A 15,191-nucleotide genomic window follows, 5' to 3' on the forward strand; every position below is an offset into this window, starting at 1 on the left:
AAGGCACATTATATAAGCCAGGCAAATTTGACCATCACTTCCCCCCTGGCGCCCTGGTAGACACAGTGCAGCACCCCTACGTCCCAGGGCCCTGCAATATAGCTCCCTCTCACCACTCCCCTCTCCTGGCCACTGGCCCAGCCCCTGAAGCCATCACAGCATACAGGACAGGGCAGTAATCACTAGAGACAGCTGATAGCAACCAGAGCCTTATGAGATGAAGACCCATGGTTGGTTGAGAAAGTCTGGTTGGTGGCAATAGAAGACAGAGGATCACAAGCCCTGGAGGACAACTGTGGGGAGAAGGATATACCTGCTAGAGGCTATCAGCTTGGTGCCCTCAGGCAAAACCCTAGTTGCTTGAGTTAGTTACAACTTTGCATATCTATTTTTTGTGTCTATGAAACATATTTGTGCATTTGACAAATATTTATAAAGCACTTACTTTGTGCAAGGCACTGACCCAGCTAAACAACTAAGGGATAAAAACATGAATAATACACAATCCCTGCCCTTAACCAGCTGACCAGTGCTTAGTAAGGGGGAGAGAGAGAATATAACAAATAGAAGAAATAATGATGGGAATACTTGACACAAAGCTGTGGATACCTAGTGTCTGCAGGGTGAAGAGATTTGGATTTTCCTACCAGTTTATGAGAAGTGCTCGAAGCACTGTTATACCCAAACTATGGAAATGCCATCTGGTGGTTAACAGAGATATTGTCCTATTTATGACGACCAAGTGCTGTCCTTATGCTGTCCTCATAAGCAGTTAGACTTTCAGCCGCATTTAATTCTTTAGAAGCAGATCTTCTTAAAACTATGACATATAGGAACATAAGAGGTGCCATATTGGTTCTAACCTTTGTGCATCTGCCTCAGCATTACTGACACCAAGGATGAAACTTGATAGGGCATTCTTGTTTTCCCTTATGTCAACTTTCAGGATTACATACATCTGGGCTTTTCCTAGTAGCCAATTAGATGCCACAGAGTAGGTGGCAATGCCTTAACTATGTATGTGCTATAAAAGCCACTAGGACCTCTTCCATTTTTATCACGGGAGTTGCTAACCTGGTCTCCCATTGCATCCAGAGTCATCTCCAGTCATCCTGATCTATATCTTGCCACTGGATCCAGATGGCTCCTGAGGAGAAAGTGAGGTTGGTGACTTTGTACAGCCTTCTCTCACTTAAATCCAGTTCACTTGCATGTCATGGCATCACCTCCTTGATTTCATGGTCCTCTTCAAGAATGAAGGACAAATAACAGTAACCAGTTATGGCTTTAATTTTCATAAATCTGTTAGCACTCTTTTAAAAATTTCTTGCCACTACTATCCTCTGGGGGCAATGAGTTTCTTTCCCTCTCTGTGAAGTGGCATTTCTTATATATATTAAATTTATCTGAACTAAGAGGCTGCCCCTTATCCTAGAATTTCAAGTTTAAGGGCACAAGTGCATAATGACTTTATCTGTGCCATACATGATTCGAAACATTTCAGTCACGTCACCTGACACTGAGGACCTTAGGGTCTAAAGCTAGAGATTATCCAGTCTAACTCTCTCATTTTATAGTTGAGGAAACTGAGGAACAGAGAGAAGTGATTTGGCCAGGGACACAGACATAAAAATAGAAACAGGATTCAAACCAGGTCCTCAGACTCTAAATCCAATGTTCTATTATGCCTTCACTTTTCTGAACTAAAGAGTCCTAGTTTTTAATCACAGAATTTCTTCCCACCTCTCAGCCAATTTAGCTTTTTCAGAGATACAAGTGTGCCATATAGAGATGTTTCCGGAAGGTTAATTATGATCTACTCATCATCTCCAAATTAGCACATAGTCTTCCCTTGTCAATAACTTGTATTTTCAACATCTCTGGTCAGTGACTTGCACTGTCAGTCAAGAGTATCTCCTCATCAAGAAATTTGGCTGTAGGGGGCAGCTAGGTGACGCAGTGGATAGAGCACCGGCCCTGAAGTCAGGAGTACCTGAGTTCAAATCCAGCCTCAGACCAAACACTTGACACTTACTAGCTGTGTGACCCTGGGCAAGTCACTTTACCCCAATTGACTTAAAAAAAAGAAAGAAAGAAATATGGCTCTATGTACAGAGAAGTTGGAGCCAAATCTTAAGATGTTAGAGACAGAGCTCTTGTAGGTTGGCAACAGGACTGCCTCCTTGCAAGTGACATCAGTTTCCCTCAAGAATTAAATACCTATTAACTCTGGAGAAGATTTCCCACTAGTCTAAGAAAACCCGACACAGATGTTCTTGGGTGGAATAAATAAAAGAGCAGGGAGCCTTCTGCTGATTTACTTTAATCCATCACAGAGATGGAGCATACTTCTCAAGTTTTACTAAAAGACTCAAATATAGAATCAATCTCCCTGTTAACAAATCTGTGTGTTTGTGTATGGGTGTGGGTTATGTATAAGCACATATATATATATATATATATGTATATATGCATATATATTTAATATATACATACACACATGCATATGTGTGTATCCATAGATACATAAATATATACATACATGCATATACACATATACATACACATAAAATTGCCTATGGGTAAGGTACTGTTAGGTGCTAGGGATAACAAAAAAAAAAAAAACCCAGTAACAAAGGAACTTGCCCTTAAGGCCCTCCTACTCTACTGGGGAGAGAGGACATGTAAACAGGTAAGTGAATACAAAATAATTTAAGAGGGCAGTAATAACAACTAGAAAGATCAAGAAAAAAAAAGCTTCCCATAGGAGGCAATACATATGCTGAACATGTAGTTTTATGGAACAGAGATTAGTTTTCCAACCATGTGCTTGTACAATTAATTTTCTAATAAACTGGGAAGTATTATGGTGCACCAGAAAGAATGTGCTTAACTAGAAGTCATGGGACACGTTTGAATCCTAGATTTCCCACTTATTACTTGTGTGAACTGCAGCAAATTGTCACATGTCTCAACCTCAGTTTCCTCATTTGTAAAAAGGGATTGGACTAGATAACCTGGAAGATCCATTCCAGTTCTAGACACATCATAGGATCCAAAAAGTACAGGAAAATAGTCATTGCATCAGAGATCCAGCATTATGGAGGCAGGTTATTATGGGTCTTTAGAAGAACAGGTAGAGGGAAAAGCACATTACCATTATTCTGAGGTACCAACAAATCACTGAGACAATTATTAGAATTGGAGGAGATAAAGAAAAATAGGTACGCTAATGCGCTACTGACGGAGCTATGAAACAGTCCAGTCATTCTGGAAAGCAATTTGGAACTATTCCCAAAAATGTACTAAACTGTGCATATACCTTTTGACCCAGCAATATTGCTACTAGAGCTATGTACTGAAGAGATCCAAGAAAGAGAAAAAGGACCCATATGTACAAAAATATGTATAGTTCTTTTTATGGTAGCAAAATATTGTAACAGAGGGAATGCCCACCAGTTGGGAAAGAGCTTAACAAGTTATGGTATATGGATGTAATATACTGGTGTGCTGTAAGAAATGATGAAGATCAGCATAACTTTTGAAAAACCTAGGAAGAATTGTATGAACTTACACAAAGTGAAGTGAGCAGAACCAGGAGAACAATTAATATAATAAATTGTAAAGATAATCAGCTTTGATTTAGAACTCTGATCAAAACAATAACCAACCACAATTCTAAAGTACTCCATGATGAAACATGTTATCCACTTCCAGATAGATATCTGATGGACTCACAGTACAAACTGCAGCATATTTTCTTCACTTTCTTTTAACATGGCTATAAAGAAATTTGTTTTGCATGACTATACATACATTTTTTTTGGGGTGAGGCAATTGGGGTTAACTGACTTGCCTAGGGTCACAGAGCTAGCAAGTATCATGTGTCTGAGGCCACATTCGAACTCAGGTCCTCCCGACTCCAGGGCCAATACTCTATCCACTGTGCTACCTCACTGCCCCATGACTATACATATTCATAATGAATTTTTTCTTGCCTTCTCGATGGGTGAGGAAAGGGAGAAGGGAGAGAATTTGGAACTAAAATTAAATAAATTTTAATTGTTAAAAATAAAAAATAAAAGTCACTTTCCAATAAGAAAAACAAACTTAAATTGAACATAGCCGGGCTTGATAGATCCTTTTCTTATATTGCAAGCCAAGAGTACCATCTTGTGATCATAGTTGGAACTGCAGAGTTAAGTTTATCAGATTTTTATATAAAAGTTATTTTCTTTTAAAACAGGATCATAGATAGAGCTGGGAGGGATCTTCAATGACATCTAGTCAATTTTCATTTTACAGATGAGGAAACTGAGGTCCAAAAGTAAAATGACTTGCTCAAGCTCACATACCTGCTTCTAAAAGCTGGAATTTGAAACAATCCTGATTTCAAATCCAAATGATTTCATTTTCCAGTATGATAGTTTTTCATCTGTTTGATCTCCTTATTAGATTATAAGTTCCTTCAGGTCTAGGACAATATGTCTTAGTCACCTTAGTGTTTGGCAGTACTTAGCACAATATAATTCACACGTTAGCACTTAAATTAAAGTGTTAAGTGAATTAACAAGGATTTATTAAGTAACTACTCTGTGTCAGGCATCGTACTAAGTATCAGGGATACAAAGACACAAGTGAAACCCTATCTGCCCCTCACAAAGCTTACATTCTATCAAAGGAAACAACACATACACAAGAAAATACAAAACATACAACATAAGGGTTCATGCAGGAGGTGGGTGGCACTTGAGCCGAGAGGAACTCTAAGAGGCAGAAGTGAGGAGGAAGGTCATTCCGGACGTGAGGGGGTTGGGCCCACAACCTGTGCCAAGACACAGAAACAGAAGCTAGATAATTGTGTACAGGGAACTTTAGCAAGCAGGCTGGTTTTGAGGGAATTTAGAACACATGAAGGAGAATAATGGATAATAAGCTTGGAAAGGGAGACAGAAGCCAGATTGTGAAGGGCTTTGAATGCCAAACCAAAAGGCCTGTATCTTACGTTAAAGGCAAAAATGAACCACTGGAATTTTTTGAGCAGTGGAATGACATGGTCAACTTCATTTATTAAACCATGGTGAATAATTCTGTTTTCTAGACAAATGAGGATAAATCCTGCCAATTTTTCCTCCACATCTTGTATGGAAGGATAAACCCACACTAAATTCTGTACCTTTGTTGAGTAGCCTTTCCATGTTTAGACTAAGTAAACCTTCTTTAAACTGTTATATGATCTACCAGTGGCTTATTTAGTTCCAACATGGATCTAAACTACCAGAGGTCAGGCTCAACCTACAACAGTAAGAAATGATTAATATGAAGAATTTAGAGAACACAAGACGATGTACATGAACTGATGCAGGAGATAAGCAGAACCAGGAAATATACACTATGACTACAGACAGAATGATAAAAAGAATGTGAATGCTGTATAATGATGACCAAACTTGACCTCAGAAGAGTTAGGAAAATGTACCACCCTCCCCTCCTAGCATAAGTGGGAGACTATGAGAATTTGCTAAGATTGTTGGTACGTTGGTTAGTTTTGCTGAGCTGCTTTTCTCCCCAAACCCTCTTTGCTAACAAAGAATAACTCACTAGGTAGGGAAGGATATATTTTAAAATGAAGGTGACACAAAAACAAAAAATATCAATAATTAAGTTTATAAAATCATTTTCAAAGGGAAATATTTTAGGGAGGCCAATTAAGGACTGGAAAGCACCTTGTAGTTTACAGGTCTAATGGGGTGATTAACGATCACAACAAATATAGGTGTCTTAAGGCAACACCCATAAATACCCAAAACAATAAAAAAAAGAATCCCCAGAGAAGGCGTAGGGGAAATGATGTAACACGTTCAATATTTGTTGAATAACATTCAACAAAAGGAACTCCATCATTCCACACAGATCACTGTGAATGATACTGGAAACAGATTCTCAATATTTCTTAACCGAACTTGAAATATCACCAGTAAATGTCACTATTCATGCATTTTTTTAAAGTCATATATATATGTAAACTGAAACAAGATACAAAAGTACCACAGTCTACTGTTAAAAATAAAAAGACCAAAATCAGTTAGTCAACAAACATTTATTTAGTGTTTACTATGTGCCAGGCACCGTAAATAGATATATTAACAGCAAAATCTATATAGACAGCTGGAGTTTAGGCATATTTTATTTGGTTAACCTAAAAAATAAAACCTTCTGATGCTTTTTGCAAAATAAATTACATTAATATCTCATATGTGAATGACAAGTTTTATGAATAAGTTATATAGAACACAAAACTAAAGTCAAAAGAGTGAATGGCTGTTCAAACACTGCAGAATTTGTTCCTCTAGTTTAACTGTGCAACTTTAAACACTTTTCATAGAAAAAAGGAATTTGTTACAGATAAAGGAAAACAAATTCCAAATAAACATGGTTCAATGACATTCATTTATTTAACCTTAATTAAGGCAAGCAAAGTACAGATACTGTACATTAAAACATACAAATAGCAACAACATGACACAATTTAAAAAAACTGATTTATACATTCTTAAGGACTTCTCTAATGTTGCTCCCTTTCCGAAGCACATCAACCATTTTAAATGTATAAGGAACCATCAGCTGGTCCAACATAGCCAACTCCAATTAGCAGAACGTCTATCAAAGTCCATATTCCCAGGCCACCAAAGCTGAACAGCTTGCCTAAACCTTCTCGCCACTGACCTAGGTAGAAACGATCTGCTCCAAATCCACCAAGGGTAATGCTATAATGTAAAACAATGATTGATTAATATTAAGTTCTGGGATGACTATAAACTAATTCCATAACTCATTATTAGTAAAAGAAACTCCTTTCATGTCTGCCAACAATTTATGTTTCAACAAATGAATGTCCATCATAAACTTTAAACAAATAATTCCATTACAAATTAATTTTCAACACTGCAGCTGGGAAAAAAAACACCTAGGTACAAAGACCTAATATCTACTATATATATGTGCATGTGTATACAAAGTAAGTAGAAACAAGTCAACTTGGTAGTAGGATAAAATTCTAGTATCAAACTTCTACTAACTAACCTAACTTTTGATTTCTTCTAAAGAAAAAAAAGGTACATCACTTCATTTTCTAACAACGAAAAATTTATTTTTAAAAGGATATTGGAAGCAACACAGGATGGAATAGAGAGCTGGTCAAATCAGGAAGAGATCGGTTCAAGGCCTGCCTCTAACTTATACCAGCTATGTGAGAATGGGACCCCCTCAGTGCCTTAGGCAATTCTGTAAGAATGTAATGTCAAGGTACTATTAGGAGACTCCCTGTTTTCCGGAGCTAAGGCCCACCAAGCAAGCTGTGCCCTGAGCTTGGCATAACAACAATCCTTTGCACTCACTTTTTGGAAATGATGGTCCCTGAGCTTGGGCAAGCACCAACAGGCCCAGACACGAAGCCCTGCTATGAAAAGGCTTTTTCTCACTAGACAATCTTGCCTCATTGTTGCTGCTGTGCTTCACTACTGTTGCTACACTAAACTGTTTGATTCTTTGTCTAGCTACAAGTACATAAATCAAGGTTCAGTCACACTAACTCGGGTCCCCCGATGAGAAGTGGGTCCCTAGCATGTGTTTGAACTGCCTCCTTGCTTGCAAGCTGTTTCTCTCACTTTGAAATTAAACTTCTGTTTCATTCCTGACTCTCCTGTATCTAGCCTGCTCTGTTCAGCTCCAGCCACCTAGAGGTTAGAGGCCAGTTCAGCCCCGCTGACAAGAAGTTAAAGAACTTCTGATCTGCATCAATCTAAGGAGTTTTACAATGAAAGTTACACTGACAGAATCACAAGTCCAGGACAACAAAAAGTTAAAACTATGTAGAGAATGCAATGCATTAAAAAGGAGCTTGGTAGTGGGAGGTAAGGCCTTTAGCCCCAATTCTGGCACTAACTAGTTATGGAACCTTGGGATAATCACTTAATTTTTCTGGATCTCAGTTTCCTCATTTCCAAAAAGAGAAGAATGGACTACATGACCTTACTAAATGCTAAACTTTTAATATTTAAAAACATTTTTCCGCTGGAAAACATTTACATAATGATTAAGTGAATTCAAAACAGCAAAGCATTAATTTATTTTTTTCTTCTCTCAACAGTTACAACGGAATTTCGGAACATATTTTTAACACTATATTAAACACTATACCTGGAACAAAAAATTTTGTTAGGAATCAGAATGAAGCTTATTTGATTCAAATTCTAGCCCAGCTGCTTACTTTTAAGTTAATTTCCCTCCTTAGGCCTCAATTTACTGAATGGTAAAATTAAGGGGTTGAGCTAGATGACTTCTAAGATCTCCACAAACTCTAAATCTGTGAACTTGTGAATATCTTTTAATCAGTATATTCAGTTTTCTATTTTAAAGAGTATTAAGGAAAATTTTAAAAATTAAATTAAAACCAAACACCCTACATTTTACAGAAAAAAATCTTTGATATTTTACCATTTTAGTTATGGTCTAATATTTTGTCACCTATAACAATGCTATCAAGTGAAACACTTTATTAACATTATTTAAAACTTTAACACACAGTTAAACAAAAGAGGAATACAAATATCAACAACTAAATAAGTTATTTCTAGGACGTCAGTCATCTTGGGAGGATTAATGTTAACAATTCCAGTCCACAAAGTCCCTCTTAGTAAAGCATAAATCTAATCAACTAAATGTCTCCTGGTAGTTAATGTACTTTCTAAAGTATCTACCTTGCACATGGCAGAATCTGAATCAATGAGTACTTTCATTTAACTCAGTATGTTTATCAGATTATATTGTACGCCAAAGGTGTACAGGGCATCTTTTTTAAAAATTCAAGTTAAAATCTTCAGTAACTCTTTACCTTAATGCCAGAGCAGTAGACCATTTGTAACCTCCAGTCCAGTTACAGTACAGCATTTTGGGAAAGGTACGTTTACCTTAAAAAAGGAACACAATCTACAATGGAAATGGGTATAACAAGTAATACTGTGGCAGGAGAGTTAATGGTGATTAATGGATACTACAATCTGCAAATCTACAAACCAATGATATTTTACTCAGTAAAAATGTATTTTTACTCAGTGAAACAAAAAGATTCCAAGAATTCTTCACCCATTCTACTTTTAACATCTTGTCAGATACAAATAAAAAAATAGAACACTAACAATTCAACTTTGTAAAAGTTGAATGCACCTGAAAAACTAGATATACAAAAAGCTACCAATGTAATACGGAACCCTCTAATGATGCAGCAGGTCCTTTTTCAAATCTATTTAGTTCATTATCAAATTAGATCCTTTGTTATCATAAGGCATAACCATGAGGCTAGAAAATAGTTATTATAAAGGGACAGTATAATTAAAATTAAAATTTCATATAAAAAGTATTTGAAAATTTTTTGTTTAGCAGCCTCCCCCTAAATCATCTGCTTAAAATATAACTTACCCAAGCAATGAATGTGATCATGAACTGTACAATTGGCACTATAACGCTGTCGGGGACAGGAGACAGTCATACAGTTTGTGGCATTGGAACACTCATAATCTGTTTCTGGAAGTTGCCAGCAAAAGCTGCAGGTCATGTTGACTGTAAAATTATGTTGCTTTGTGAAGTTCTGATCCTACACATCAAAAGACATAACATTGGCAAAATAGTAATTACCTGTCAATTTGTCAAGAACAGTTTACACTACCATATGGTATGAGGTTTCAAAAACACAGAGTCATGGGACTTTAGAGTTGGAAGGAATGTGGAGAACAAGGACACTACACATCACAGATACTTAATAAAAATTCACATGTGTTTTACAAGCTAATTAAATGATGACTTGTTATACCACACTGCTTCCCTTATTAAGTCTCATATTTTTCTTTGTAGAATTTGATAAAGACCTCTCAAATTCTTGCCTTTTTCTGCTACTCCTGAATTTTTTTTGATTCCTGAATTAAAGAGAGCAGCCAGTGACATATGGCTTCACAGAGGAACTAGATGAGATAATCAGGTATATCTTGTATCAGGCTAGAGAAGTCTAGGTACTTGAGATAAGGTTAGCTGTAATTAATTTTTCAATAACAGCGTCAACTGTTTTAAGCCCAGCAGTTTTCCTCCTAATGGATAAAAACTTAAATCTGAATATCATGTTGTGAAACTTCCTACTCATGTTTGTAAAACACAGAGAAAGGAACTAACCAGAAAACATAGAGAAAAAACTAACAAGAAAAAGAACTAGAATGAGATGGGAGCACAAACAGATAAATGAAAGAACAAGAAGGTCAGGAAAATCTGAGGAAGCAGCTGGACTCTAAGCAGCCAGGTGGTAAAAGGAGAAACAAAAAGAAAAAAAGGAGAAACACATTGGGTAAAGGTATCTAAGACATGGGGACATGTGTTCATGCACCCACACACTCACTCACCCCACCCAGGTAGGAGGGGAAAGATGATGGGCACCATGATAATGGGAAAATTTCTTTTGGATTCCACTTGTACCATTATTAAACGTGTTTTTGCTTCCCACTTTCCTACTTCAGTGATAATCTAGTTTATTTTTTGAGATGCCTATTCACTATCTTATTCAGTGTTGTACTTGCCAAGAGTCTATTTCCACCAAATAAAATTTAGACACTAGAAACAATTTACTAATCTACTAAATTACAAGAATGCAGGAAAATAATATTCTTGGGACAAAATAAAAATGCTACTAAGCACTCCACAGAGGAAAAAGACTTATCGGTATATTTGTTATTATGATTCTACCAGAACTGTGGGTTTTATGCTTCCCTGACTTTCTCTAAAATACATATTTCAAAAATTCTGAATGATTCCCATATATTTAATCAGATTCCTGTATAGCAACAGACCAGCCCTAAAAAGAAAAATAGTCTTCATTATTGCTTAAAAAACAAATTGCTTAGTGAATATTCTTAAGGGGATCTATCTTAAATGAGCAACAGCAGGTGGCAATTTCAACTTTGCACAAAGTCTATGGTAACTATCTTGAATAACGTGTTACAAAATACTAAATGACCTGCCTGACAACAAAAATTTATTTTCAACTTCTGTAGTTTCAACCTAATAATTTTTTTTCCCATAAAATACTACCTGCAAAATACATAGCACTTGAGGGTTTTTAAAGATTTTTTTGTTTTGAAACATCAAGACTGAATTATGCCTAACACAACTTTGGGTTTGTTTTTTATTTTTGACATACATTAAGATGAATGTTTCCATACTTACAACACAGGTAACATGAGGTTTGACTGTGCAGTCAAATGTGACAGGCTTTCCATACACACAAGAGTAATTTGTCTTGCATTCTATGCAGTCAGCAGGAAGCTTGCTACACAAACCATTGCTTGGACACTTCATCACATAAGCTGGCGTTTCTGTACTTTCTGTGAGGTGAGAGAAAAGCTTATTCTCTTACAAAAGTATTCAGAATAAAAGAAAAATTAGTAATGTCCTAATCTAGCTAAAAGGTCCTAATTATCAGCAGTAAAAACAAAACAGAGAGGCACTACTGTACTGAAAATATAGGAAGAAAGTAAATTTCCTAATACAGTAAAAAAAAAATCATATAACAAGATATTAAGTCTATGGAAAAGCGGGGGATAGGGACTTGAGATAAAGATCTTATAACCTATTTCATTAAAAACTATTTAAACACAAAATATGGTAATAGAATAAAATAGTCTTATTAAAATTTTTACTCACTAATTTGAGAAAGGAGACAAAAAGGCATTTGAGAAACACAGAAATGGGAGGTGGGAAGACATTAAATATAATCTTTACCTTCTTTATCACTCTGCCCAGAGTCTTGGTGACAGAGTTGTCACCATATTACTGAAAATCATCATGCTACAACGGAAACAGATCTCCCTGGGTTTGATGTCAGATGATCGGGGTTTGAATCTAGACTCTGCTACCTACTGCCTGTGCGACCTTGGACAGGCCTCATTTTTCTCATCTGTAAAATCAGGAGGTTAGACTAGATGAGCTGTTCGGTCTCTTCCAACTCTGAACCTATAATCCTATGATCTTGGTGTCATCTTTGGTAGAATGCTGTATGTTACTAATTAAACATCAAAATGCTTCCAACATTTTTATCCTCTGCATTTACTACAACTTTGTAACCATATTACATGTGAAAACAGTAGCAAGTGTTACAGCGTGTATAAACAGAAGAGGCTGATTGGCTGTTCAGTCTGGGCTTCAGAAGATAGAAGTACCTTGTAAGAGTCAAAGTCAAGGATCTGGTAGTATATTCTGAAGTCCATGAGAAGGATCAGAAGTGATCAGACTTTCACACCAACCACACAAGACCAAATAATAAGCAAGACTGCCAATTTACAATAAAAATAATTGTATAGTGGTCTGGATTTCGGTAGTCCATTAAAAATAGTTCCAGTCTCCATCAAGCTGAGTTACCCTCTAATGGAGCAGCATACTTGACGAACAAATCAGATTTTTGCCCACCAACCCTGGCACCTCTTCCTCTGGATGACTAAAAATTATTGCTCTGTTGGTCAACTTTTCCTAGACTCCAAACTGCTTATAAAACTTAATTGCTAAAGTACTTATAATTTATTGAAGTATAGCTTATTTTCAGTTTTAGAATCATAGATCAAGAGTTGGAAGGATCTCTGAGACCATTTATTCAAACCCCCTAGTTTTACAAATGGGGAAACTGAAGCCCAGGGAGTTTAAATCATTTTTGCTCAAGAACTTACAAGTAATTAACACAAAAGGTAGACTCTGAACCCAAGTTCTCTGACTCTACAGCTAATATTTTTCCGCAACATACTCCCCTAAGAAGATTTAGATATATACCCTTGTCTTACCAACAGTTTATTATACATCACCTCTTCCTAAATTACTTATTACTGTTGAAAGGCATCACCATACTCTCAGTCACCCAAGTACTTAAACTTCCTTGACTCTTCATACCCTCTCACCCCACATATCCAAGTGGTGCTAAGTTCTGTCAATTCTACCTTTGTGACATCTTTCCAATAGGCCCCCTGCCTTTCTAGTTGATCTCCCCGCCTCGTCCTACTCCAGTCCATCCTCCATGGCTGTCAAATCCATCTTCTTAAAGCAGGGGTCTGACCATGTCATAACTGTTCAATCAACTACAGTGGTTTCCTATTAACTTCAGGATCAAATGTAAAAATCCTGTTTGGCTTCTTTGAAACCCTTCATAACCTGGCCCCTCCATACCTTTCCAGTCTACCTCACTCCTTCCACCAACTCTACAATCCCTTGACACTGGCCAGGGACACGCCACCTCTTGACTCCATGCATTTCCAGGGGCTGTCCCACCTGCCTGGAATGTTCTCTCTCCTCATCTCCACCTCCAGGCTTCCTTCAAGTCCCATCTTCTGCAAGAAGCCTTTTCTGATCTCCTAGTGCTTTCCCTCGGAGGTTATCTCCAATTTATCCTGTATATAGCAATGTTTGCACTTTGTCTCCCCCAAAAGACTGTGTTCCTTGAAAGCATGGACAGTTTCGCCTTTCTTTGTATCCCCAGCACTTAACATACATAGTAGGCGATTAATAAACGTGGACTGACTGCCTGTTAAGCGTGGATCCCTTATTTGCCTATACCAGAATGTTTAAGGACCTTACAAGTAAAGAAATTTTAGCCAGATATTTAAAACATTTTAGCTTCAACTGTAATCGTCAGGGCTAATAATGGTCTTTGGAACCCTCAAATAAGTTATGCATTAATTGTTAGCCATCTCTGGTTTGTTCGCAGAGACAAAATCCATCTGCGTCATTTTGGTAGTAAAAGGATGGAGAAGAGGGGCAGGGGGTCCCCGTCTTCCTCCACTGCAGTCAGTTTCCTTAGTTAAGATGCTAACAAAGAGCCGGCGTGATGAGCCCAGCTTCCGGGGCTCCTCCTCGACCTTCTTCAATTAACGGGGAAAGGTCAAGAGAAAAGGGGGCGCGCGAGCAGCGGGAGGGTGAGGTCATCCCCCCAGGGCGGGGCGAAGAGCGCTTCCCTCCTCCTCCACCTGCAGCGGCGGCCGCAGCGGTAACTGCCCCGTCGGGGCCGCAGGCGCCCCAGGCTCCGCTGCCCTCCGCTGCCCTCCTCTGCATACCGTCACCCGCAGCGGGGCTCCGGAGGGGAGCAGGGCTCCGGCCCAGAGCGAGACGCGCACTCGCCGTCCTCGGCAGCCCCCCTCACCCCATCCAGGCCTGACTCCCGAATCTCCCGTGGGAACGCTAGCTCTCGACTCACCACCGCCCGTTAAGATGTAGAGCTGCGAGAGGAAGAGCAAGACGCGGCTCAGTCCGCCCAACGTCGCAGTCGCAGCTACCACTGCCACCATTTTGTCGGCGTGCGGCCACTTCCGGGTCTTTACGTCACGCGTCGATGCGTATGAGAAGTCTGCGAATGGGCTGCGTCCTAGAGGGGGGAGTGAGGCGGGGCCAAGAGCTGGCTTCTCAGTAGCTGGAGACGAGACGCGCCTTTGCCCCTCCCCCACCCCACCGCCAGTCGCCGCGGAGGCCATAGGCGCATGTGCAAACAAACCACGGCTGTCTCCACGTTGGAAGGTGCTGGGAGGAAAGGCTGTTTAGGAATAGATAAACTGGTCAAAGGATATGAACAAGCGGAGTTCAGAGGAACAGAATAAATCCAACCTTTCAATAGCTATACAAAAAAAAATGCTGAAAATTAGAGATATGCAAATTAAAACAACTCCGAGGTCCTGGCTCACATCTACCAGATTGGGAAAAGATGGCAAGAAAAGGAAAAATGACAAATGTTGGAGTGGTTGTGGGAGAATAAGCACTCTAATGCATTCTAGTGCATTGTTCGTGGTGCTGTGAATTGGTCCAGCCATCCTGGAAAGTTATTTGGAAGAAAATGTCGTTAAATTGTGCTTGCCCTTTGACCCAGGGAAAGCTCTATTAGGCCAAGGAGATCAAAGTAAGAAAAAGACCTAGTCCTACAAAAACATTGAAAACTGAAAACCCCCACGCTGAAAACTAAAGGGGTGCCACTCTACTGGAGAATTGCTAAACAAATTATGGTATATGCATGTGATGAAATGTGAGAAATGGGAAAATAGATCGTTTCAGGACCAACAAAATTACAATGACATTATAGAGAAAAAGAATTCTTAAAGACTAGCATTCAGATGATTCTATGATAA

The 15,191-nt window shown here is 38.4% G+C and overlaps 1 protein-coding gene and 1 non-coding gene across 2 annotated transcripts; both read right to left on the minus strand.

Moving 5' to 3' along the window:
• Positions 1 to 968: 968 nt before the first annotated feature.
• On the minus strand, positions 969 to 1,093 carry LOC114035861. The gene has a single exon (XR_003568277.1). It is a non-coding gene; the product is annotated as a U6atac minor spliceosomal RNA (small nuclear RNA).
• A 5,338-nt stretch (positions 1,094 to 6,431) lies between these two features.
• Positions 6,432 to 14,389, minus strand: TM2D3 (TM2 domain containing 3). The gene is made up of 5 exons (XM_027851423.1): positions 14,273 to 14,389; positions 11,266 to 11,423; positions 9,478 to 9,652; positions 8,894 to 8,969; positions 6,432 to 6,767 (listed from the first exon to the last, which is right to left on the minus strand). Exons 1-5 carry the CDS (start codon positions 14,361 to 14,363, stop codon positions 6,602 to 6,604), a joined length of 666 nt encoding a protein of 221 aa, XP_027707224.1. The 5' UTR covers positions 14,364 to 14,389; the 3' UTR covers positions 6,432 to 6,601.
• Between the last annotated feature and the right edge of the window lie 802 nt (positions 14,390 to 15,191).

The sequence above is a fragment of the Vombatus ursinus genome, unplaced genomic scaffold (assembly GCF_900497805.2).
Source record: "Vombatus ursinus unplaced genomic scaffold, bare-nosed wombat genome assembly UNPS02009205.1, whole genome shotgun sequence".
In the NCBI taxonomy this organism is placed as follows: Eukaryota; Metazoa; Chordata; class Mammalia; order Diprotodontia; family Vombatidae; genus Vombatus; species Vombatus ursinus.

What these genes read in the sequence shown, in the direction of transcription:
- TM2D3 (XM_027851423.1), bottom strand. Translation starts at nt 14,363, where the DNA reads ATGGTGGCAGTGGTAGCTGCGACTGCGACGTTGGGCGGACTGAGCCGC. An exon ending in CTACATCTTAACGGGCGGTG is followed by an intron (nt 11,424 to 14,272) that starts GTGAGTCGAGAG and finishes CTCACCTCACAG; the next exon opens with AAAGTACAGAAACGCCAGCT. An exon ending in TCTACTGCTCTGGCATTAAG is followed by an intron (nt 6,768 to 8,893) that starts GTAAAGAGTTAC and finishes TTTACATTATAG; the next exon opens with CATTACCCTTGGTGGATTTG.